The 27563-nt window shown below is 38.1% G+C and overlaps 1 protein-coding gene across 2 annotated transcripts in view; it reads right to left on the reverse strand.

Moving 5' to 3' along the window:
• The window catches only part of MCM9 (minichromosome maintenance 9 homologous recombination repair factor), a 194562-nt gene extending 167422 nt beyond the window's left edge, over positions 1-27140 (reverse strand). The window contains exons 1-2 of one of the 2 annotated variants that reach the window (XM_074187455.1): positions 27072-27140; positions 23989-24299 (exon numbers count right to left, since the gene is read on the reverse strand). In XM_074187455.1, the coding sequence (XP_074043556.1) occupies positions 23989-24292 (304 nt within the window). In that variant the 5' untranslated portion in view covers positions 24293-24299; positions 27072-27140. Of the gene's footprint in view, positions 1-23988; positions 24300-25807; positions 26865-27071 lie in introns of those variants that run through there. The other variant, XM_074187456.1, reaches the window with a different exon arrangement.
• Positions 27141-27563: the final 423 nt, after the last annotated feature.

Genomic DNA, 27563 nt, shown 5'->3' on the forward strand with positions numbered 1-27563 from the left:
AAAAAAACTAAAATTAAAATTAAAAAAAATAATAGTAATAATTGTAGGTATGGCCAGGTGGTGCAATGGATGGAGCCCCAGCCCTGGAGCCAGGAGTACCCGAGCCCATATCCGGCCCCATACACCCAACAATCACCCAGCTGTGTGTCATGCAAGCCACCCCAACCCCAATGCCCTGCAAAAACCAAAAAAAGAAAAAAAGAGACCCAAAATAAAATAAAATAGTAACAATAGTAGGGGTGGCTGGGTGGTGGAAAGAACATTGGCCCTTGAGCCAGGAGCACCCGGGTCCAAATCCGGCCTCAGACACCCAAAGATCACCCTGCTATGTGGCTCTAGGCAGGCCATCTAGCCCCATTTGCCCCGCACACCCGCCCCCAAATAATAATAAAAAATGTGCTTCAGTCTTTGTTCCCATACCAACAACTCTGTCGCAAGTGGATCACATTCTTTATGATAAGTCCATCACAAACCTTTGCCATTGCTGATCGCAACTCCCTCCTTTAGTACTTCTCTACTACTATGTACTATATTTTCTCTCTCCTTTCACTCTGACTCTGCTGTAGGGTCACTGAGTGGCGCAGCAGACAGATCCCTGGTCCTGGGACCAAGAGGCCCCGAGCCCCCATACCACCCCTTAGGCCCAGCATCCACCTGGCCCTATGGTCCCGGACAGGCCATCTAATCCCAGCCCCTTGCAAGAAGTAAAAAAGAAAATGTGTAAAAGAAAATGTGTTATATCTGACCATTCTCCCCCTATGGTCCATGCTCTCCTCCATCACTCACATCACCCCCCCCTTCCCCCTGTCCCGCCCCTTCTTACTCCAGATGCCTATACCCCATTGAGTATATATGCTGTTTCCTCTCCTAACCACCTCTGATGAGAGCGAAGATTCCCTCATTCCCCCTTGCCTTCCCCCCTTCCGTATCATTGCAATAGCTCATTGTAATAAAGAAAAAAATTTATCATATGAGGTATCTTGGCCTATTCCCTCTCTCCTTTTTCTTTCTCCCATTACTTTCCCTTTTTGTCTATTGACTCCATTTTTGCACCATATTTATCTTCAAATTCGGCTTTCTCCTGTGCTTCAACTATAAAAGCTCCTTCTACCTGCTCTATTAACTGAGAAGGTTCATATGAGTATTATCAGTGTCATTATTCTATGCAGGAATACATGCAGTTAATCATCATTAAATCCCTTATATTTTCCCCTTCTCCTCCAATCTCTATGCTTCACCTGAGTCCTGTATCCGAAGATCAAACCTTCTATTCAGCTCTGGCCATTCCAACAGTTACATTTGAAATTCTCCTGGTTCATTGAAAGTCCATCTTTTTCCCCTGGAAGAGGACATTTAGCCCTGCTGGGTAGTTGATTCTCAGTTGCATTCTAAGCTCTTTTGCCTTCCAGTATATTATATTCCAAGCCCTACAAGCTTCCAATGTAGTTGCTGCTAAGTCCTGTGAGATCCTGATTGCAGCTCCATGATATTTGAACGGTGTCCTTCTGGTTGCTTGTAATATTTTCTCTTTGACTTGGGAGTTCTGAAACTTGGCTATAATACTCCTGGGGGTTGGTTTTTTGGGATCTCTTTCTTGGGGGGAATTGGATTCTCTCCATTTCTATTTTGCCCTCTGCTTCTAGAATATCAGGGCAATTTTCCTGTAGTAATTCTTTGAAAATGATGTCAAGGCTCTTTTCCTGATCATGACTTTCAGGTATTCCAATGATTTTTAAATTATCTTTCCTAAGTTTGTTTTCCATATCAGTTGTTTTTTTCAATGAGATGTTTCACATTTTCTTCTAATTTTTCATTTTTTTGGTTTTGAAGTAACGAATCCTGGTTTCTCGTGAATTCATCAATCTCCCCGAGTTCCATTCTTTGTCTGAAGGATTTGTTTTCCTCAGAGTTTTCTTATCTCTTTTTCCATCTGGCCAATTTTGTTTTTTAAAGCATTCTTCTCCTCAATAACTTTTTGAACTGTTTTATCCATTTGACCTAAGCTGGTTTTTAGCATGCTATTTTCTTCAGCATATTTTTGGATTTCCTTAACTAGGCTGATGACTTCATTTTCATGCTTTTCCTGTATCTCTCTCCTTTCTTTTCCCAGTTTTTCTTCTAACTCTCTCATTTGATTTTCAAAGTCTTTTTTGAGCTCTGTCATACCCTGAGCCCAATTTCTGTTTTTCTTGGAGTCTTTAGATGGAGGAGCTTGTGCTTCCTCATCTTCAGATTGAGTATTTTGATCCTTCTTGGGCTGATAATATGCAAAATATTTCTCAATGGTCTTCGTCTTGTTTCTCTGCTTGCTCATTTTCCCAGCCTTAGCCTGTTTTGGGGGTGCATCCTGAGCTTTTGGGACACTCCCACAAGGGTCTCTGTTTGTGAGGCTCTGTCCTCCCTCCTGGTCTGTAAATGACCATAAGCATCCCCCTCTGCCACGGGCTGAGGTGGGGGGGCCCTGTTGTTCTATGGGGGGGGGTCTTAGACTGGGATCAGGATCTGATTGTAGTCAGAGCCCCAGAGTCCTGTTCCAGGGGCAGAGGACAGAGCTCTGCAGTCTCTCTTCACTCCCCTCCCTAGGTTTAATGGGTTCATGCCCTGGGGGCTCCTGCTTACTAGCTCTGCCTGCTTCTGTTCCTGGATCTGGGCTGCTGAAAGACCACGTTGCTAGCTGTATGCCCTGAGAGCTGGGCTTCACGTGCTCACTCTGGCAGAGGTCCCCAGCTGTTCCCCCACTTTGTGCCGGTGCTCCCCGGGGTGTAGCTCAGGAGACTCCCCCGCTGCTGTGAGCTGTGCCTCCCAGAACCCTGGGGCTGTCTCCCGGAGGCTGAAGTTCTTTTGATCTGGCAGGCCACCCCTCTGACCCTGGGGAGCAGAGCCTTTCTGCTCTTTTCCAGGTTACCTTGAGTAGGAGAACTGCCGCACTGGGTCCCTCTGAGGGTTCTGTCTCAAAAGTGTAGTTAGAGTCCTTAGTTTGGAAGTTTTATGAGAGAGCACCTAAGAGATGTTGCTCTCTTGTTGCCATCTTGGCTCTGCCCCCCCACATGACAACTCTTCAAATAGTTCTCCCTCAAGTCTTCTCTTCTCCAGGCTAAACAAGTTCAATTTTTTCCAATGATTTGCAGTTGACATGGATTCAAGACCCATCAGCATCCTGTCTTCCTCTGGATATTCTCCTTCTTATCAAGATCCTCCTTAAACTATAGTACCCAGAACTGAACACACTAATCTGAAAAAGGTATGGCAAGGCCAGAGCACAAACTCCCAATTCCTAGAAGCTAGTCTTCTTAACTTCCACATCACATTACTGACTCAAAAGGATTTTGCAGTTTACCAAAATCTCCAGAGCTTTTTAAGAATGCCTGTCAAACAAACCATGACTGCCCCATTTCATACCTGTGAAGTTGATTTTTTGTACTCAAGAGTAAAGCTTTGTTTGTCCCTACTAAAATGCATCTTCCTTAAGTCAATCAAATACTCTAGCTTATCAATATCTTTTAAGATCCTCCTGTCAGCCAGCATGTCAACTGTATTTCTCAGCACTGTGACATCTACAATTAATGATGATTCCCTCTATACCATTATCCAAATCACTGATAATAGCACAGCACCAAGAGCAGATCCCTACTCTACTAGCAACCTCCTGCCATGCCTATGTGAAAGCATTAATAATTAATCTCTTTAAATATGACTGCTGGGACTTCCAGCCAAGATGGTGGAGAGAAGATAGGCACAGTTCTAAAGTCTCCTGATCTCTTCCCCATCTATCATATGAAACAAACCTCTTCAAAGAAATCTGACCCACAAAACCCAGAAAGAAAAGCCAGGAGAAAGAACATCTACCTCAGGATTTGTCTCCCGCAGCAGCTTTGGCCAAATTCGGGTGGGTGAGTCTGGACTCAGAGGGAGGATCAGCCCAGGATCAACCAGATTAACAGCTGAATTGGAACCAGGAATCTGAGGGCCGGAGAGCTGGACCTGCTGGATCAGCAGTGGGGCTGGACGAAAGGGGCTTGGGCCCGCAGGGAAGCAGAGGTGCTGGTGTTGGTGCTGTCCCCCTGGAACTTGGGAACCAGGCTGGGGTGAGAGTTCTGGTGCAGGAGAGCTGCGGACACCATCCCTAGGCTCCTCCGGTCTGAGAAACTCTGAGTGCACACCTCCATTGAACAGAGGCCTCTTCCCAAACAAACAAATGCAAACTACTTCTGCCTCAGGCCCAGCTGTGTGAGCAGAAGAACCAGCCCAGCTGAGGAATGACCTCAGGCCAGGGTAAAGCCCACCATTGATTGAAGGCAAAAGAATTCAATACCTCCAACTCCTCCCTTCAGGGAAAGGGAGAAGGCCTCTCAACTAAGGTCACAGACACTCCAGAGAAGGGAAGCAGCACCTCTTACTGGCCAGCCAGAGAAACTGCACTCAGTAAAGCCTTTAGCGATCTCAAGCCCAGGTGAGCCAGCCAGCCCCCCCCACCCAACTCAAGGCCTTAGCATAATGAAGAAGGGTCAGTGGAAAGGTGGATCCATAGAAAAAATTCCTGGAAGGGAAAGACCCCAACTCAGAGAGACCTGGAATCTCTGAGGAGAATACAATCTCGTCTACAGCACAGAAAGACTTCCTTGAAGAAATAAGGAAGGAGCTTAAAAATTTGGGAGAGACAATACCATGCAACAAGAAAACAAAACCTTAGAAAGTACAACTGGACAAACACAAAAGGAGAATAAATCTCTCAGATCATCAATTGGACAATTACAAAATGAGAATAATTCTCTCAGATCCTCAAATGAGCAAATGCAAAAAGAAATTAATTCTCTCAAAACCTCAATTGGTCAAATGGAAAGCTCTTTCAAAAGTAGAATTGACCAATTGGAAAAGGAGTTGCAAAAGGTTAATGAAGAAAACTCCTCCCCCCCCAAAATAATGGAGTCTACAGAAACTAATGACTCCATGAGACAGCAAGAGCCAGTTAAACAAAATCAAAAAATAGAAAAAATAAAGCAAATGTAAAATACCTCATCAACAAAACCACTGACCTTGAGAATAGATCGAGGAGGGGCAACCTGAAAATTATAGGACTTCCTGAAAACATTGAAGAGAAAAAAAGCCTGGACTTAATATTACAGGATCTAGTGATGGAAAACTGCCCTGATATCATGGAATCGGAGTGCAAAGTAGTTATTGAAAGAGTACATCGATCCCCACCAGAAAAAGATCCTAAAATGAAAACACCAAGGGTTGTGGCCAAACTCCAGAACTATCAGATAAAAGAGAAAATCTTGCAAGCAGCCAGAAAGAAATAATTTAAATATCAAGGAGCCACAGTAAGGATCACGCAGGACCTGGCTGCATCAGTTTTAAGGGATCGAAGGGCCTGGAACAAGATATTTCGAAGAGCATGGGAGCTTGGAATGCAGCTAAGAATCTACTTTCCTGCAAAGCTGAGCCTTCTCTTCCAGGGAAAAAGATGGACATTTAATGAAATGGAAGAATTCCAAAATTTCTGATGAAAAGACCAGAGCTAAACCAGAGCTAAAATTTGGACATCAAACAGGAGGTTCAAGAGACACATGAAAAGGTTAAAAAAAAAAGGGGGGGGCTATAAAAGGGAAAAAAATGCAATCCAGTAAGTTGAAACTGGCTATATCCCAGAATAGGGGGTTAAAGAAATGTAACCCTAACAGAGAGAATGCACCTAGCCAGAAATGGACATTCATGACCTATCCACGAGACTACTATCTAATGGTATGTAACTGGCTTTAACTCCACTTGGGAGAAAGACTCTAATAACTCTCAGGAATTTTGACTCTATTCGATAGAATATATAGAACTAAAACGGACAGACACTCAAAATTTTCTATGGCTTAGATAGAATGATCTAAAAAAAAACACTACCTCCCTAAAAAAGGGGAACAGGAAAGAGACGGGAGTGGGGGGGGAGGAGATTGAATAGGGTAAATCTCATTACACTAAGAGGTACAAAAAACCTATGGTAATAGTGGGGAAGAAGGGAGCAGAGGAGAAACACCTGAATCTTCTTCTCATCAGACTTGGCTTAAAGTCAACCTACACATACTCAGTTAACTTATAAAACATCTAACCTTTCAAGTATTAAAAAGGGAAAAGGGGAGGGGGGGATGGAGAAAGGGAAGGGAAGTGGGGGAAATAAGGGGAAATAACAAAAGGAAGGGAAGGTAAAGGGAAAAAGGGAAAGGGGAAAGAAAGGAAAGGGGAGGGTGTGATATAGGAGGGCAAACACACTGAAGGGGGGTGGTTTTCAGAAACAAAAGACTGGGGAATATGGATAAAGGGGGGGGGAGGGGGAAAAATACAAACAGAGGGAAGATACCATGGAGGGCAATAAAGAATTAGTAATCATAACCTGGAATGTGAATGGGATGAACTCTCCCTTAAAATGTAAGCAAATGGCAGAGTGGATTAAAAAACCAGAATCCTACAATATGCTGCTTACAAGAAACCCATTTGAAACAGAGAGATACATATAGAGTAAAGGCAAAAGGTTGGAGCAAAATATATTTTGCTTCAGCTGAAGTAAAAAAAGCAGGGGTAGCAATCCTTATCTCAGACAAAGCAGCAGCAAAAATAGATAGTGTTAAAACAGATAAGGAAGGAAACTTTATCCTCCTAAAAGGTACCATAGACAATAAAGTTATTTCAATATTGAATATATATGCACCCAGTGGGACAGCACCTAAATTCTTAGAGAAGAAGCTGAAAGAACTACAGGAAGACATAGACAGCAAAACTCTACTAGTGGGAGACCTCAACCTCCCACTCTCAAATCTAGATAAATTGAATCATAAAACAAACAAGAAAGAAATTAGGAAGGTAAATAGATTGTTAGAAAAATTAGATATGGTAGACTTATGGAGGAGACTGAATGGGGATAGAAAGGAATATACCTTTTTCTCTGCAGTACATGGAACTTATACTAAAATTGACCACGTACTAGGATATAAAAGCCTAATGATCAACAGCAGGAAAGCAGAAATAGTGAATACATCTTTCTCAGATCACAATGCAATAAAAGTCATATGTAATACTGGGGCAAGGAGATATAGACCCAGAACAAACTGGAAACTGAATAACCTCATTTCAAAAAATGAGTGGACCAAAAAACAAATTATAGAAAGAATTAACCATTTTATCCTAGATAATGATAATAATGAAACAACATACCAAAACCTATGGGATTCATTCAAAGCAACTCTCAGGGGATATATTATAGCTCTAAATGCTTATATGAATAAATTGGAGAAAGAGGAAATCAATGAACTAAACATGCAACTAAAAAAATTAGAGAAAGAACAAATCAAAAATCCCCAGTTAAATACCAAATTAGAAATTCTAAAAATTAAAGGAGAAATTAATACAATTGAGAGCAAAAAAACTATTGAATTAATAAATAAAACTAAAAGTTGATATTATGAAAAAACCAATAAAACTCATAAACCTCTGGACAATTTGATTAAAAAAAGGAAGAAAACCAAATTGCTAGTATCATAAATGAAAAAGGTGAACTCACTACCAATGAGGAGGAAATTAAAGCAATAATTTGAAATTATTTTGCCCAACTCTATGCCAATAAATTTTATAATGTAAGTGAAATGGATGAATATTTACAAAAATATAAGTTGCCCAGGTTAAATGAAGAAGAGATTAAATACCTAAACAACCCTATCTCAGAAAAAGAAATTCAACATGCCATTACTGAACTCCCTAAAAAAAAAAAATCTCCAGGGCCTGATGGATTCACAAATGAATTCTACCAAACATTTAAGGAACAATTGGTTCCAATCCTATATAAACTCTTTGGAAAAATAGGGAAAGATGGAACTCTGCCTAACTCTTTCTATGAAACCAATATGGTACTGTTACCTAAACCAGGAAGAGTTAAACCAGAGAAAGAAAATTATATACCTATTTCCCTGATGAATATAGATGCAAAAATTCTAAATAAAATCTTAGCAAAACGATTACAACAAGTCATCACTAGGATAATACATTATGATAAAGTATGATTTATTCCAGGAATGCAGGATTGGCTGAATATTAGGAAAACTGTTAGTATACTCAATTATATCAACAACCTATCAGAAATCATATGATCATATCAATAGATGCTGAAAAAGCTTTTGACAAAATACAGCATCCATTCCTATTAAAAACACTAGAGAGTGTAGGAATAAATGGATTGTTCCTTAAAATAATTATGAATGAAACCATCAACCAGCATTATATTCAATGGGGAGAGGCTAGAGGCATTCCCAATGAGATCAGGGGTGAAAAAAGGGTGCCCATTATCACCATTACTATTCAATATTGTATTAGAAATGTTAGTATCAGCAATTAGAGAAGAAAAAGAAATTGAAGGAATTAGAATTGGGAAGGAAGAGACAAAACTCTCACACTTTGAAGATGACATGATGATCTACCTAGAGAATCCCAAGAAATCATCTGAAAAACTACTAGAAACAATTAGCAATTTTAGCAAACTTGCAGGTTATAAAATAAACTCTCATAAATCCTCAACTTTTCTATATATGTCTAGCAAGAAACAGCAGGAAGAGCTAGAAAGAGAAATCCCATTCAAAGTAACCTCAGACAGTGTAAAATACTTGGGAGTCTATTTGCCAAGACAGACTCAGAATCTTTTTGAAAACAATTATAAAACACTTCTCACACAAATTAAACTAGATTTAAATAACTGGGCAAATATCAACTGCTCATGGATAGGTAGAGCTAATATTATAAAAATGACAATTCTACCAAAACTAAATATGTTTAGTGCCCTACCAATCAAAATTCAAAAATATTACTTTAATGAGTTAGAAAAAAATTATAAGTAAATTCATATGGAGAAATAAAAAGTCAAGAATTGCCAGGAACTTAATGGAAAAAAGTGCAAAAGAAGGCTTATCCCTACCCGATCTAAAATTATATTATAAAGCATCAGTCATCAAAACTGTTTGGTATTGGCTAAGAAACAGAGTGGTGGACCAGTGGAATAGACTAGGTGTAAAAGCAGGAGATGATTATAGTAATATGCTGTTTGATAAACCCAAAGAGTCCGGCCATTGGGATAAAAACTCCCTCTTTGCTAAAAATTGCTGGGATAATTGGAAGTTAGTATGGAAGAAACTTAGATTAGATCAACACCTCACACCCTTTACCAAGATAAGATCCAAATGGTTACAGGACATAGACATAAAAAACAATACTATAAGCAAATTAGAAGATCAAGGACTAGTCTACCTGTCAGATCAATGGAAAGGGGAACAGTTTATGAATAAGGAAGAGTTGGAGAACATCACCAAAAACCAACTAGATGATTTCAATTACATTAAATTAAAAAGCTTTTGCACAGATAAAACCAATGTAACCCAGATCAAAAGAAATGTAGTAAATTGGAAAACAATCTTTACAACTAATGATACTGACAAAGGACTCACTTCTAAAATATACAGAGAATTGAGTCACATTTTTAAAACAATTCCCCAATTGACAAATGGTCAAAGGATATGCAAAGGCAATTTACAGATGAGGAGATCAAAGTAATCCATAGCCATATGAAAAAATGCTCTAAATCATTAATTATTAGAGAAATGCAAATTAAAGCTTCTCTGAGGTACCACCTCACACATCTCAGATTGGCCAGTATGACCAGGAAGGATAATGATCATTGTTGGAAGGGATGTGGGAATCTGGAACACTATTACACTGTTGGTGGAGCTGTGAATTCATCCAACCCTTCTGGAGAGCTATTTGGAACTATGCCCAAAGGGCAACAAAAATACGTATGCCCTTTGATCCAGCAATACCAGTACTGGGTCTATACCCTGAAGAGATGATGGAAAAAGGGTAAAAACATCATTTGTACAAAAGTATTCATAGCAGCCCTGTTTGTGGTGGCAAAGACTTGGGAATCAAGTAAATGTCCTTCAATTGGGGAATGGCTTAGCAAACTGTGGTATATGTATGTCATGGAACACTATTGTTCTATTAGAAACCAGGAGGGACGGGATTTCAGGGAAACCTGGAGGGATTTGCATGAACTGATGCTAAGTGAGATGAGCAGATCCAGAAAAACACTGTACACCCTAACAGCAACATGGGAGTGATGTTCAACCTTGAAGGACTTGCTCATTCCATCAGTGCAACAATCGGGAAAAATTTTGGGCTGTCTGCAAAGGAGAGTACCATCTGTATCCAGATAAGGAGCTGTGGAGTTTGAACAAAGTGCAAGGACTATTCCCTTTAATTTAGGAAAAAAAACCAGATAGTTTATTGTCTGATCTTGTTACTTCTTAGACTTCTCTTCTCTTTAAGGATATGATTTTTCTCTCTCATCACACCAAATTTGGATCAAGGTACAACATGAAAACAATGTAAAAACTATCAGAGTGCTTTCTTCTGTGGGGGGGAAGGGGGGAGGGAAGCAAGATTGGTGGAAAATTGTAAAACTCAAATAATATCTTTAATAAAGTAAAAAAAATTCTTGGAAGGGAAAGACCCTAACTCAGAGAGACCTAGAACCTCTGAGGAGAATATAATCTGGTCTTCAGCACAGAAAGACTTCCTTGAAGAAAAAAGGAAGGAGTTTAAAAATCAACTGGAAAATTTGGGAGAGACAATTAATACCTTGCAACAAGAAAGCAAATCCTTAGAAAATACAATTAGACAAATACAAAATGAGAATAAATCTCTGACATCATCAAATGGACAAATACAAAATGAGAATAATTCTCTCAGATCCTCAATTGGGCAAATTTAAAAGGAAAATAATTCTCTCAAAACTTCAATTGGTCAAATGGAAAGCTCTTTCAAAAGTAGAATTGACCAATTGGAAAAGGAATTGCAAAAGGTTAATGAAGAAAACTCCTCCCTAAAGAAAAGAATGGAGTCTGCAGAAACTAATGACTCAATGAGACAGCAAGAGCCAGTTAAACAAAAAAAAAAAAATCAAAAAATAGAAAAAAATAGAAGAAAACGTAAAACACCTCATCAGCAAAACCACTGACCTCAAGAATAGGTCAAGAACGGGCAACCTGAGAATTACTGGACTTCCTGAAAATATTGATGAGAAAAAAAGCCTGGACTTCATATTACAGGATCTAGTGATGGAATACTGCCCTGAAATCATGGAATCAGAGGGCAAAGTAGTAATTGAAAGAATACATCGATCCCCTCCAAACAAAGATCCTAAAATGAAAACACCAAGGAATGTTACGGTAGACTTATGGAGGAAATTGAATGGGGATAGAAAGGAATATGCCTTTTTCCCTGCAGTACATGAAAGTTATACAAAAATTGGCCGTGTACTAGGACATAAAAACCTAATGATTAACTGCAGAAAGGAAGAAATAGTAAATACATCTTTTTCAGATCACAATGCAATAAAAGTCATATGCAATATTGGGCCAAGGAGATACAGACCCAGAACCAATTGGAAACTGAATAACCTCATTTTAAAGAATGAGTGGACCAAAAAACAAATTATAGAAAGAATTAACCATTTTATCCTAGATAATAACAATAATGAAACAATATACCAAAACCTATGGGATTCATTCAAAGCAGCTCTCAGGGGATATATTATAGCTTTAAATGCTTAGATGAATAAATTGGAGAAAAGAGGAAATCAATGAACTAAACATGCAACTAAAAACATTAGAGAAAAAACAAATTAAAAATCCCCAATTAAATACCAAATTAGAAATTCTAAAATTTAAAGGAAAAATTAATAAAATTGAAAGCAAAAAAACTAATGAATTAATAAATAAAACCAAAAGTTGGTATTATGAAAAAAACCAATAAAATTGATAAATCTCTGGACAATTTAATTAAAAAAAAGAAAACCAAATTGCTAGTATCATAAATGAAAAAACTGAACTCACCACCAATGAGGAGGAAATTAAAGTAATAATTCAAAATTATTTTGCCCAACTCTATGCCAATAAATTTGATAATCTAAGTGAAATGGATGAATATTTACAAAAATATAAGTTTCCCAGGTTAAATGAAGAAGAGATTAAATACCTAAACAACCCCATCTCAGAAAAAGAAATTCAACAAGCCATCATTGAACTTTCTAAGAAAAAATCTCCAGGACCTGATGGATTCACAAGTAAATTCTACCAAACATTTAAGGAACAATGGTTCCAATTCTATATAAACTCTTTGGAAAAATAGGGAAAGATGGAACTCTGCCTAACCCTTTCTATGAAACCAATATAGTGCTGTTACCTAAACCAGGAAAAGATAAAACAGAGAAAGAAAATTATAGACAATCTCCTTGATGAATATAGATGCAAAAATCTTAAATAAAATCTTAGCAAAATGATTACAACAAGTTATCACTAGGATAACACATTATGATCAAGTAGGATTCAACATTAGGAAAACTTTTAGTATATTCAATTATATCAACAACAAACCTATCAGAAATTATATGATCATATCACTAGATGCTGAAGAAGCTTTTGACAAAATACACTAAAAACTACTAAAAACACTAGAGATTGTAGGAATAAATGGACTGTTCCTTAGAATAATTAGTAGTATCTATCTGAAACCATCAACAAGCATTATATTCATTCAATAGGGAGAGGCTAGAGGCATTCCCAATAAGATCAGGTGTGAAACAAGGGTACCCATCATCACCACTACTATTCAATATCATATTAGAAATGTTAGCTTCAGCAATTAGAGAAGAAAAAGAAATTGCTGGAATTAGAATTGGGAAGGAAGAGACAAAACTCTCACTCTTTGCAGGTGACATGATGGTCTACCTAGAGAATCCCAAGAAATCATCCAAAAAACTACTGGAAACAATTAGCAATTTTAGCAAAGTTGCATGGTATAAAATAAACCCTCATAAATCCTCAACTTTTGTATATATGTCTAGCAAGATAAAACAGGAAGAGCTGGAAAGATAAATCCCATTCAAAGTAACCTCAGACAATATAAAATACCTGGGAGTCTATTTGCCAAGATAGACTCAGAATCTTTTTGAAAACAATTATAAAACACTTCTCACACAAATTAAATCAGATTTAAATAACTGGGCAACTATCAACTGCTCATGGATAGGTAGAGCTAATATAATAAAATTGTACTTTCTAAGGTTTTGTTTTCTTGTTGCAAGGTATTAATTATCTCTCCCAAATTTTTAAGCTCCTTCCTTATTTCTTCAAGGAAGTCATTCTGTGCTGAAGACTAGATTGTATTCTCCTCAGAGGTTCCAGGTCTCTCTGAGTTAGGGTCTTTCCCTTCCAAGAATTTTTCTATGGATCCACCTTTCCACTGACCCTTCTTCATTTTATTAAGACCTGAGTTGGGGAGGGGTTGGTCCACAGGGGCTTGGGATTGCTAAAGGCTTTACTCACTGAGGGCATTTTCTCTGGCTGGCCAGTAGGAGGTGCTGGTTGCTTTCTCTGGAGTGTCTGTGACCTTGGTTGAGGCCTTCTCCCTTTCCTTGAAGGCAGGAGTTGGAGCTATTGAATTCTTTTGCCTTCAATCAATGATGGGCTTTACCCTGGCCTGAGGTCATTCCTCAGCTGGGCTGGTTCTTCTGCTCACACACCTGGGCCTGAGGCAGAAGTAGTTTGCATTTGTTTGTTAGGGAAGAAGTGTGAGTTGTAATGGGACTCTGACCAGAGGAGCCCAGGGATGGTGTCCGAAGACTTCCTGCTCCAGAACTCTCCCCCCAGCCCTCTCCGGGATCTCCCAGGAGACAGCTCCAACACCAGAGCCACGTCCCCCCCCCCTCACACCCCCGCGGTCCAGCCCCACCTCTGATCCAGCAGGTCTGGCTCTCCCGCCCTCAGACTCCCAGTTCCAATTCAGCTGTTAATCTGGTTGATCCAGGGCTGATCCTCCCTCTGAGCCCAGACTCACCCACCCGAATTCGGCCAAAGCTGCTGCTGGAGACAAATCCCGAGGTAGATGTTCTTTCTCCTGGCTTTTCTTTCTGGGTTTTGTGGGTCAGATTTCTTTTAAGAGGTTTGTTTCATGTGATAGATGGGGAAAAGATCAGGAGACTTTAGAACTGTGCCTGTCTTCTCTCCACCATCTTGGCCGGAACTAAAAATTATCTTTTGACTTAAAAGACATCTCTCAACCTTTCTAGGTTTCATTTTTCAGTGGAAACATCAATCTTTTTTTTTTGCAAGGCAATGGGGCTAAGTGACTTGTCCAAGGTCACTCTGCTAGGTAATTAAGTTTCTGAAGATGCATTTGAACTCAGGTCCTCCTGACTCCAGGGTTGGTGCTCTAGCCACCGTACCACTTAGCTACCCTGAAACATTAATCTTAAAGCTCTCCAAGCTACCCCTTTTTGCTTTTTAGAAATATAATAGGTACAACATCAATATCATGCATACCTCAGATTTCTCCTCAGATCCAGCAAACTGACAAAGATGAAAAATATTTGACAAATATATTGAAGCATGAAAAAAATAAGATCCAACAAAAAGTAAAATATGTAGAGTTTGGAAAATATAAATAATTACAATAATGTAAATTGAAAGAACAAAACAACCAAAATTGAATAATGAAAATCATAGTAATCAAGTTTGATTCCAAAGAAGAGAAATGAAAAGATGCCTGCTCCTACTTCTTTCCAGGGGGGGGTCACATATGGTTATGAATCACTTTTTTTTTTAAAGATTTTATTTAGTTTGAATTTTACAATTTTTCCCCTACTCTTGCTTCCCTCCCCCCATCTCTCCCCACAGAAGGCAATCTGTCATTACATTGTTTCCATATTATACACTGATCTAAATTGAATGAGAGAAATCATATCCTTAAGAATAAAAAAATAAAATTTAAGAGATAGTAAGATTACATAATAAGATAATGTTTTTTTTTTAAATTAAAGGTAATAGTCTTTGGCCTTTGTTTGAACTCCACAATTCTTTCTCTGCATACAGATTATATTCTCCATTGCAGATACCCCCAAATTGTGCCTGATTGTTGCAATGATAGAATGAGCAAGTCCATTAAGGTTGATCATCACCCCCATGTTGCTATTAGAGTGTACAATGTTCTTCTGGTTCTGCTCATTTTGCTCAGCATCAGGTCATGCAAATCCTTCCAGGCTTCCCTGAATTCCCATGCCTCCTGGTTTCTAATAGCACAATAGTGTTCCATCATGTACATATACCACGATTTGTTAAGCCATTCTCCAAATAAATGTCATTCATTTAAATTCCAATTTTTTTGCCCCCACAAACAGGGCTGTTAAGAATATTTTTGTACAAGTAATTCTTTTACCCTTTTTCATAATCTCTTCAGGGTATGCACACTTTTGTTACAGACTTTTTACATAGATTTGTTTATTTTTTATTTAGTTTTTTTTTAAGTCAAAGATCATCTTTATTTGATGTCTGGCAGCCTCTTATTTTTAGCTTTTTTTGGGAGAGGCTGCTTTATGGGCTGGTATCTTCTGGGCTGGCCCCCTTCCAGACTTGACATTTCAAATTCTTCTGAACTGGGCTGTCTTTTAAGCCTTGATCTTCTTAGTGGGAATCTTTTTTGGTAGGGACCTTTGGTAGAGGCAGGTGCTCTCTTCTAAGGTGCTATCATCTCAGGAGATGTTTTTGGAGCAAAAGCCTTTTCAAGCTTCTCCACTCTATGTATGATTATCTGTTTCACTTTTTGTGGTCTTCATGACATTTTATAATTTCTCATTTTTGGCTTTCTTTTCTTTAGTTGTAAACTTGTTCATTTCAAACTGATTTGTTTTCCCAAGCAACCTAGAGATACTTCTGACAAGCACTATGTGGACTTTGAGAACAAAGTATGTGAGAATACATCTGAATGGCATAACCTGACTCCTTGCAACATTTTTAAGATACCAACACTAAAGTACTATTCTGGTGTTGATGATAATGAATAGCAGCTGGCATTTATGGTTTCCTTTCAGTTAATTAAGCACTTCACTTATGTTATCTGATCTTCACAACAACCTTGTGAGGTGGACACTTTTATTAAACCCATTATACAGATGAGGAAACTGAAGCTAAAAACAGTTAAATGAGTTAGCTACCCAGAATCACAAATCTAAAAAGTGTCAGAGACAGGATTCAAATTCAGATAACTTACCCAGAGTTACAGAGAGAATAACTACATCTTATCCATTCTTATATCTGCCCCGCCTCCCCCAGCATCTATAATAAGCTACCAGTTTGTCAGCATTTGATTCAAAGGAAAAGTAAACCACCAGCCAATTTCTACTTAGCACTTGAATATAGGCTGAGTGCTCTCAGGCACTATTATTAAACTATTAACTGTTCTGAGCCCCAGATTTCTCCTTTCCAACTAAAGCACCCAATCAGAATACAGGGTCTTAGATAATCTATGCTACCAGGAAAGTAGCATCTCCTCTCCAGATGTAAACCTGGGTTATACTTATTAGTTCTGTTTAAATATTTTTCTTTCTTTTAAAAATTGTTTATTGGAATGAATGGCTTTCTAGAACAATGTGGGAGAAGAATACAGTGGGAAATATAGAAGTAAAAACAAAATATGATTCATTGGGTGTGATCTCTGGCAAATAACTTCATTCTTTTGTTTCAGTTTCTTCTCTATGTTTCATCTATAAAATGGATATAACTTCCATATCCAATATTATTAGAACATTTTAAACTACAGAAAAAATCTGAGTTATATTTAATCTGTACAAGTGGAATCTTAAAATTATAAATTAATTAAAGTGGTAGAAAAATGTGAAACTAAAAAGCTACAAAAAGATGAATGTTAAAAACTATCCTTGCATGTAATTGAAAAAATAAAATAACATTTGAAAAAAAAAGACTTTAATCTCCCAGTTACTTTAAATCAAATTTATTAAAGAAAGTTACTGAAAAACTGATCTCTCCAACACACATAAAAACCCCTCAAGGAAGAAAGTTGTGATTAATCCATTCTAATCTCACTAATGACTCATTTCATATAATCTTCAGATTCTACAATGAGGCAGAAAAAATATCAAATCACCAAGGTCAGACACTAAGTCATCATAAGAGATGGAAATAAAAACTGTTACACTCTGGCATATAGGCTATCGGGACAGAGGAATTACAGGCATTTCATAAGTTTTATCACGTATGCCAATGACAGAAGTACATCCATCATTTTAGAGAGCATATAAATGTCATTTCTCTCCCATTTACTTCCCTCTTCTCTTTATATTTCAACAGAGAATCACAGAATCTGAGTTGGAAAGGCCCTCAGAGGTGATCATCATCATAATTGACATTCACAGAGCAATTTATGTTTTGCAAAGTACTTGACATTCAGTATCCTATTTTAGCCTCACAACAATCCTGTTGTGAAGTAGATATCCCCATTTTCTGAGTAAGAAAACTTCATAATGACTTTCCTAGGCACACTTAGCTTACATATATCACAAGAGAGTCTTCCTAATTGTCAATCAACCAACAACCAAGTGGCTCTTACTCTCAGCACTACACTAGGAGATGGGGATACAATGAGGAAAAGGCTGGAAGTCTCTGATATCAAGAAACATGCAGTCTAAAGCAGGTGAAAATGTGTATCCACACTAGTATACACAAAATATAATGGTGATAGGGTGAGGAAGCACTCATAGCTTGGGGATCACAAAAGGTCTCATATGAGAGGTAGAGTTTGAACTGAGCTTTGAAAAAATTGTATTTCAAAAAAAAAAGCAGAAATAAGGAGAAAGTGCAGGCAGGAGGGCCTGTGTACAGGCAGAGATGGGAGATGGAATGTTATGGATGAGAAACAGAAAAAGATCAGTCAGGCTGGATCTGAGAATACAGGGCAAGGGGTGACATACAATAAATAGCCCCAGAAAAGGTGGACTTTAAATGCAAACGATCATATAACCCGGTCCATGCTGCTCTTCATGCTCCCCATGCTACTGACTGGAGAGGTGAGCCTGACTACAGAGGGGGCCCTGCTGCAGCCAGGAGGCATTTCCCTGTACTGTCAATAAAAGGAAATGAGGTTAATTTTACATGATCTGTGTTGTGGCACAGTAGACAAAAACATGAACCCAGAATTAGAAGACCTGGATTCAAATATCCTTCAGATACTTCCTAGCTGTTTAACTGGTGACCAAGTCACTTAACCTCTGCCGAATTTCCTCATCAACAAAATGGGAAAAACAATAGCACCTATCTCCCAGAGAAGTTATGAGAATAAAATGAGATATCTGTAAAGCTCTTTACAAACTTTAAAAGCTATATAAATGGTAGCTATCACGATGGTGATGATGATGATGATGAAACCAAGCTAGTTTTTTATGATCACTCCTTCAATGTTCTCTAACCATTTCTTTGGTAATACACTGTAGAATTTGGTCAGGAATCAAAAGTCATGTTTACTGATCTAAAGCATGCAGATCTAACTACAAATTAATTATTTTAATGTAACTTAGAGAGCCACCTAAGGCTGTAATATTTTAAAAACTACTTATCTAAAAAATATTAAAGTTAACCTTAGTTCCCCCAAATAATAACCTGTTATAAAGGAAATATTCTTAATTCCAGCTCATAATGAGCTAGTGCTCTGATGCCTCAAAACTAATCATGCCTCTAATTTCTATCCCAGAAAGAAAATCTACAAATGCTTTTCTTTTACTTAAATTAGATGGCTCATCTTTCTGGACTTTATTGAACTTTTCTAGAACATCAAAGTTTCACCTTTTTATACCTGTAACAATATCATATTTTATTTACCAATGCTTCCTACATTCAGTAATCTAGGCAGGCACATATTTTCCTTTTAAATGAAACAAACCAGTTTATCTGTTCCTCACACTTGACCTGAAAAGAACTTCCTCCCCACCCTACCCCTGGAAACTCCCAATTCCATCACAGATATCCTCACTTCTTTCAAATCAAGCACCACCTTCCACAACAAAGCCTCTTCTGATCCCACCAACTTCCAATACTCTCCCCACAGCAACCTTATATTGATTTTATTTTTGTTCTATATATACATTTCTCTTCCAGTAGAATTTTCACTCCTTGAGGGAAGAACTGTTGCATTCTTTCTATGTCTACCTCAGAACTTCTCTCACCACATCTGGCATATGTTGTTCAATGTCTGACTCTACATGACTATTCTTGGAGTTTTCTTGGCAAAGACATTGGGAATTTGTCATTTCCTTCTCCAATTTGTTCCTATTTTAAAGATGAGGATTTGAGACAAATAGGGGTTAAGGGACTTGACCAGGGTCACATAGCTGGCAAGCAGGTCATAGTTTGTGCTAAAACAACACTTACTGATTGATTCTCTTCCAAGGCAGCCTTGCCCTTAAGGAAGGTTCTAGTTATTAAGGGGCAGCCGGGTGGTGCAGTGATTTGGATGAATTTCCTAAGTTCAAATCTGGCCTTGGCGAGTCACTTAACTCTGTTTAATTCAGTTTCTCTTCTATAAAATGAGCGGGAGAAGGAAAACAGCAAACCACTCCAATATGTCTGCCAACAAAACCCCAATGGGGTCATGAAGAGTGAGACATGATTGAAATGACCGAACAGCAACTAGTTGTCAAAATACATTTTCCCAAAATAAATAGGAACTATAAAAAATTAACTAAATTAATATGAAATATTCTGCTCCTAGTTCTAATACTGGCTCTTGGGGCCAAACTGAAAAAAAGTAAAACCCTTCAAATATTTGAAGTTATCCAACATTTATGATCCTTACTTACCCCATTTTTTTTCTCCAGGCTAATTCTCCCCAATTCCTTCCAACTATTCTTTTTTAAGACATGATTTCCAGTAAGTAGCCTCACAATCCTGGTTACTTTCATAGGATTTATAGCTAAAAGGAACATCAGTATTTATCTAATCAAACTTACTCCTTTTGTAACTGGAAAACTGGGGCAGAGATGAAGTGATGTATTCAAGATCTTACAGACAGCAAATGAAAGGTTGGGATTTAAACCCAAGACCTCTAACTCTAAATCTTCTTTACCATACTCCTTCCAGTTGAGGTCATAAAATATTTGTGACTAAGATTAGAGAGTAATTAACTTTTTCAATTCCTTCTCTTTTCTTGCTTTTAAAATCCTCCAACTACCTAAACAAAATTCAACTGAATTATCAACTACAGACCAAAGATAATCAAATCCAATACAAAAGGGTATCCAGAAGTAATCAAACTTCATTAAAGCATGAATATAAAACAGTGAATTTTTACAAAACATCATCACAACAAGACTATTTAAAATTGATGCTTAGTATGAAAAATACTGTTAAGAGGATCTTATTTGGAATAATCAAGAAAACAAACAATAAATATCAAGGGAAACCTAAACTCTTTTGTCTCAATATTTTAATAGTTTGAATATGGACCCCCTTATGCCAAAATGTCAGAAGAATCTACCTAAGAGATATGTGTGTTTGTGGCTTTATGAGAAAGACACCACTGAATCCATAAAACTGAGATTCAATTGAATTAGCATTTATTAAGTATCTACGCTACATGTGTGTATGTATATTCGTGTGTGTGTGTGTGTGTGTGTGTGTGTGTGTGTGTGTGTCACTAGGCTAAAGGACAGGGACTCTTAAGACAATTTTTTAAAAAAGCAGTTCCTGTCCTGAAGAGAGTTCATTTTCTCCTGGAGGAATAACAAAAATATAGTCAGTCAATTCAAGGTGCATTTGGCAGAGGGGGTGGGGGAAGACTACTAACTGGGGGGACAAGGGAAGAGAAGGCCTTGTATAGAAAGTGGGACATGAGCCAAGACCTGGAGGGAATGAAGGCTACAGGCAACAGTAAGAAGGGGGGAAATAAAATGGGAGGAGAGGAAAGAATAATCATTTACATATTATATATTATGTCCCAGGTACTAGGCAAACTATGCTACCTGCTTTGACAAATAACTAATTTGAAGAAGGGGTGCGAGGGATAGAATTGCAAAAAAAGAAAAAAGAGCAAAGAACGAAAAGTGAGTCGCTAAAACATTTTTTTTTAAGCACAGAAAAGAACAAGGAAAAAGACAAGCCAGTTTTATGGGTTCAGTTATTAGAGCCTTAAAAGAAAAGGAAGCTATACTTAAAAAAGAGTCATAGTTTCAACTGCAATCCTTTTTAACTGTCCTACCTTGTATATCAAAACACTAATTTTTAAAAGTTCAGAATGAAAATAAAAAATTTTTAAAGTGATCCAATATTTGCTTGAAGATTTCCAAAAGTGAGGATTCAATTCTGGATTCAGTTAACTGGTAGGAAAGTTTTTCTTATGTCATTTGACCTCTAACTTTCAGTCATCTCTTAGAACAGCATTTTCCATACTTGAATAAAACTATCATATCCCTCCCCAAAGCCTTCTCTTTTCCAGGCCAAACAACCCAAATCCTTGAAACCAGGGGCAAGAACTCTCCTGCTGGTGTACTGGTATGGTATTGCCTAGGCAACTGAAGGGTGGAGGTGGGGAACACTAGAAATTCAATAAATCCTGAAGCTTTTTCAGGGTTTATTGTTTAATCAAATATAACCTGTGAATGATGGTATAAATATCCAAATGATCCTTGGCAGAAAAAAGGTTTCCCACCCCTGCTTTAAGCAATCCTCATGGATTGATTCGTGAAGCAATCCTTAAAGGAATAGCCATATCAATCTTTCTCTTTTTTTAAATTACATGTTATGAAAGTTTTTCAACATTCATCCACTTGCATATTTATAAGTTACATAATTTTCTTCCCCCCTCCCCTCAGTGGCAAACAGTCTAGTGAACATTGTTTAACATATTTACATATTCATCATTTTGTGCAAGAGGAATGAGGACTAAGGGGGAAAAAAGGAAACCATGGAATAGGAAGGAAAAACATAAGAGAAATTTTTAAAAAGTGAACATAGTATTCATTCAGATTCTATGGCTTTTTTGATTTTGGTTTTTTTTTTCCCCTGTCTGGATATGGAATAGCCATATCAATCTTGTTAAAAAGGTTCTTTTTTCTTCACTGGAATCATTTCTGTTTGTTTTCAGGATTTTAGCTCCTTAAGAACCTCCCATCTCATCAGGACCAACTTTCTCTTTAAAATAAAGCACCACTGAAGAGATCATGAAGAAGGGTTAAAAACATCACTTGTATAAAAATATTCATAGAGCTCTGTTTGTGGTGGCAAAGAATTGGAAAATGAGTGAATGTCCATCAATTGGGAATGGCTAAACAAATTGTGGTACATGTATGTTATGGAACACTACTGTTCTATTAAAAACCCAGGAGGGATGGGAATTCAGAGAAGCCTGGAAAGACTTGCATGAGCAGAACCAGAAGAGCATTGTACATCATAAACAGCAACATGGGGATGATCATCAGCCTTAATGGACTTGCTCATTCCATCAGTGCAATATTCAGTGACAATTTTAGGTTATCTGCAATGGAGAATACCATCTGTATCCAAAGAAAGAACTGTGGTGTTTAAACAATGACCAAATGTCACTACCTTCAATTAAAAAAAAAAAAAAGTTGTTTTGTGGACTACGTAATTTTGCTATTATCTCTTATGTTTTATTTTTTCCTCAAGGATATGATTTTTCTCTCAACACATTCAATTTTGATCACTGTATAGCATGGAAACAATGTAAAGATTACCAGACTGCCTACTGTGGAGGGGCAGGGGTAGGGAAGGGAGGTTGGGGGAAAATTGTAAAATTCAAAACATTACAAAAAATGATAGGTAGAAACTCTATTGTATGTAATTGGAAAACAAATAAAATATTAATATTTTTAAAAAGTAAAAATAAAGCACCACAAGATCTCATCCTTTTCTCAACCTCATGAAATCTATTCTCCCATAATCTGGGGAACAAATCAGACTTTCCTCTCCTTTGTGCAATCCACCCTCCATACAATTCTTAAAGTGATACTCCTAAAGCACCAAAAAGACCTTGTCTCTTCTGCTCAAAAAGTTCCACTGACTCCCAATTATCCCTTGGACAAAATAAAAAAAATCATACTCTTTCTATCTTCTTTCACTGATCAAATTTTAGAAACCTCTTTCTGTTTTTTCTTTCTTTTCTACATCAGCTCCTGAATCATAACATTTAAGAGTTGATATGGTCTAAATCCTGAATCTTATAGATAAGAATAATAAAGGAACTGAAGTAACAGCCCAAGGTGAGTGTCATATTCTGAAGCTCAGGCTTCTTTCCATTTTCTGAACTTTCCCACCTCCTCACCACCAGCCTTCATCACCACCCTAACATCCCACTCTCATGATTGATGATTCTTCCACTCTGATCAATCAATAAACATCCTATGTACCAGACATTCCAGTGTTACCAAAGGACCGCCAGTCAAGTTCATTTCACTTCCAGACTTCTCCATACCTTGCCCCTATGAGTACCCTACCCCTTCCTACCAGATTTCCAGTTCCCTAGGGGAGGGGAGGGTTAGATTGTCTTTGCTAACTTGTATTTGTATTCCCAGTGCTTACCATTGGGCCTGGAGGTATTAAGAGCTTAAAAAATGCTCTAGCTGTCCCTATAATGTCAAAAAGCTATCTTTTAATGAAATTTTCCAGAAGAAATATTCTTTATAGATTATATATCCAATTGGATTTTGAGAAATTTAGTTTTTGTAACCATATCAGCCTCCTTTCTTCCTTTCTAACATAGTTCTCATGAACTAAAACAATTAATAATTATAATGGATGATATAAATACTGTGGAATTCTATTTATTTCTTATGATAAAATAACAAGAAACACTAATTAATCCCCTAATTCTTTTTTGTGAAATTGGTATTTCAATTATAATTTAAATTCAGTAAATATTTCTCAACCACCTACCTGTGTACTCTGCTAGATTATGACCTCCCCCATGCCTACCCCCTCCTTGCCAGAAATATAACACCCCTTTATTAGAGGATTTTTGCAGTGTAGTAGAAAGCCAGAATATATACATTTCTTCTAAGAAAGGAAAGATAACCAACTGGAGGGACTTTGGGGAAAATGAATGACTCACCTGATATTCTAGCATGAAGATTCTGCTTCATACAAAATTCCTCAGGTTGTGAAAGAGACTGTAGAATTGCCAGGGCTGCCCTTTTTAAGGCGCTGTCAAAAATAGGGAGTACCTCATTGGGGAATGCATTGAAATATTCCCCAATTTCCATGTTTGTCTCAAAAAGAGTCATAGCATCAACCACTACAGGATAGTGAGCATCCCCATCTCTTTCTTTCAAGATCTGTAAGATTTCATTCTTGTGGTATTCTGAAACATATGATTCAAACACCTGACCAATCAAGGCGACTTGATCTTTATTCATCTTAGACCTAGGTAGAAAGAGAAGGATTTTAAAAGAAATAGGATTAACTAAAATGTACATTAATTTTATATTTTGAAAGTTTTGTGAGAAAACATAAAAATATACAATCTTAGAAAACTTATTGGTCACCATTTTGCGTTGGTTCCCACATAAGCCAAACAATAATTAGCATGCTAAATTAATCAATTCTTTAAATCATACTCTCAAAAATAACAATTTTCTATCAGAATTAATATCTTTAAAATTTTACTTTAAAATCAATTCTTTAGATCATTTCTCAAAAATAACTTAATTTTCTATCAGAATTAATATCTCTTTAAAATTTTACTGATCTAGGACGGGGTGGCTAGGTGAGACGCAGTGGATAGAGCACCAGCCCTGGAGTCAGGAGTACCGGAGTTCAGATCTGACCTCACTTAATTACCTAGCTGTGTGGCCTTGAGAAAGCTACTTAACCCCCTTTGCCTTGCAAAAAAAAATTTTTTTTTTACTAATCTAAAACTCGATCAATTATCTTTCCCTTCTTCAGACTAATTTATCTTCCTGTTAACTTTTCTTTTTTCCTTACCTCCTTACTATTTGACTATGAGACACTAAGTAGAATTTTGTTTGGCCGTATTTCATAAAGAAAATTAACTGAAAAGGCTTCAAAGTTTATAAAAGCTAATGTTTTGATTGATTAATTTGTTTTGTGGTGGATCTGAGTATCTTACTTCATGGTTCCTGTTGACCACTTGGCCATATGACTGATCTAATGGAATGTTAATAAATACTAACATTTGCATAGTGCCTTCAGATCTGCAAAGTTGTTTCAAAGAACCATTTCATTTGTTTTGAACAAGCACATTACTCATTATGGTGGCCCTGCTTATAACCATGTTACTGGTATTATGAGCCTGCCTTAGAAACTTACATTTGGAGAATGAGTTCATTTCTAGTCTCTCCCATTTAGAAAACTGTACGTGATTCTTCTTCTCCATCATTCTTTCATAATTATAGATCTACAAATTTAAAATTTTTCCTGATTCTTTAAGGGATCATAAATTGCACAACATTAATTCTCTCTATGGTCAAGTTAGAGTATTTTCTAGCACTAAAGGGGGACTATGGAATATGTAATTCAATTTAATAATCTAAAAATTGGTTTTGAAATTCATGCCTACAATTTTGAAAAGATGAATCATGAAAATTTACCTTCCTAAAGATTTTTAGTTATGCCAATATTAATACATCTTTTTTTCCCCCACCAAGCAACAGCAGAGTGAGTACTGTCAGAAGGAATTTGGGGAAAAAAGAAAAATAAATTCTTTTATTTGTTGGTCACTAGCAACTTTAAGGTTTAGAAAGTACTTTACAAATATCTCATTTTATTTTCATGATGACCTTAGAAGGTAGCTGCTCATTTTACAGATGAGGAAACTGAAGCAGAGATTAATTAATTTACTCAAGAGTCACACAGCTGATAAGTATTTGAATGGGCCTTCGTTCCAGGCCTCTACTCATTGTGTCACCTACCTGCTTCCATAAAAGCCAATTTGGGATTGTAGTTGAATAATAAATATGATGTTAATAACTCAGAGGGTTGCCAAGAATTATTACAATATAAAAAAGAATAGAGGAAGACCCTAGTACAGTGAGTGGGCTCCCTGAGGAAGAGATGGACAGGTTGTGAACTTCATCACAGGAGAAAATATCTTCATGGAAGAAATCACAGATCCATTTAACTGTGGGAACAATAATATAGGATATCAAGCTTGCAAATAACATTCTCAAATCTCTCTGAAGTAGGTAGTGTCAAGCATTATTAATCCTACTTTATAAATGAAGAAAAAATCTGCGCTGGTAATAAAGTTTAGGATTTGAACCCAGATCTTGATTCCAAATTTAAATTTACTAGTTAAGTGGATGTTACTTTTTAAAATCAATCACAAGGATTGTTAGGAGATTCCAAAAGCACCAGTCTAATTAAAAAAAAATCGAATCAACTCAGACAACTGTTAAAACTCTTCTAGTCAAAGAATGGCAACATAGGGCACATATACACAATTTCCACAGGAAAACAGGAAGTGGATAGAAATTATGTGCCGGTTTTTTTTTTAAGTCTATGTTTTTAACACATCCAGTTTTGATCTATGCTTATCACGGATACACAAGTAAAGCCTATAGCAGATTGCCTACTGTTGGAGGGAAGTAGAAAAATTGTAAAATTCAAAATAGTGCAAAAAAAATTAGTAAAATCTGAGAATATGAAGAAAAACTGTTATCTGTTTTGGAGATTTGCAGTATCACTTCAGATGGAAGTTGAGAAAGAAGAGGAGCTCAGTGCTGAATTTCTCCTAGCGAGCCCGGCAGCTAGAAAATCCATTTTTGCTGCGTTTGAGCGCAAAACTAAGGTGACTTAGTTGGCAATCTCCCGCCGAGGCGGCTCATCCAAACGCACCCGGGCCGCGTTCCCTTCAGTCCTTCCCAGGCGGGAAAACAAGAAATAGCTCAACAGCCTGCGGGGGTCGGGGCGAGGGTCGGGCAGAAAGTGCATTAAAAGACAAGGGGGCCGACTGAATCGCACGTCACTCTCCCCCCGCCGCTGGAAGCAAAAAGCGGGGCCCGAGGGGCCTAAGGACGGGCATCAGAGGGGGCGTGCCCGCGGCGGGGCGCCCAAGCCCAGGCCAAACTGGCCCAAACTTTCCGGCCGCTGGCCCCGCCCCCCGACTCCGCGACCGGCAGAAAAGCAGAAAACCGAGGAAAGGCGGGAAAAAAAACCCCACTTCTTTTCACTTACTGGCGAACAAAAGCGTGCGGCCCGCCGCCGAGAGCGGAACACCTCTGCGAAGGGCGGACGGCAGCTTCGCAACCCAGGCGCGCCGGCGGGGCGCGGGCGCGGGCGCCGAGACGGAGGCGCCAATCAAAGGCCGGCTGGGCGGGGCTCCGGGGGCGCCGCGTACGTCTCTCCCGCGACGGCCCACGCGGCCGGCTGCTGATTGGACGCCGCAGGCGCACGCGGAGCTTCGCTTTCCGGGCCTGCGGAGGGAGGGGGAAGAGGGGCCCTGGAGGCCGCTCCGCCGGTGGGCGGGACCCAGCTGCAGGCACCACGTGGAGGAGGCCGGGGGCGGGGCCTGGCGCCCGGCTCCTCCCCCCTGGTCCGCGCCATCCCGGGGATTATCCATCCCTCTCATAAAAGTGTCACTTCCACTGCTTTAATTGGCAAACCTTTCCCTCCTCTACGCAGTAATTTTATTCAAATGTTATCCTTGTTTTTAAAAGGAGGAAAATA

Source organism: Macrotis lagotis, chromosome 5 (genome assembly GCF_037893015.1).
Source record: "Macrotis lagotis isolate mMagLag1 chromosome 5, bilby.v1.9.chrom.fasta, whole genome shotgun sequence".
Classification (NCBI taxonomy): Eukaryota; Metazoa; Chordata; class Mammalia; order Peramelemorphia; family Peramelidae; genus Macrotis; species Macrotis lagotis.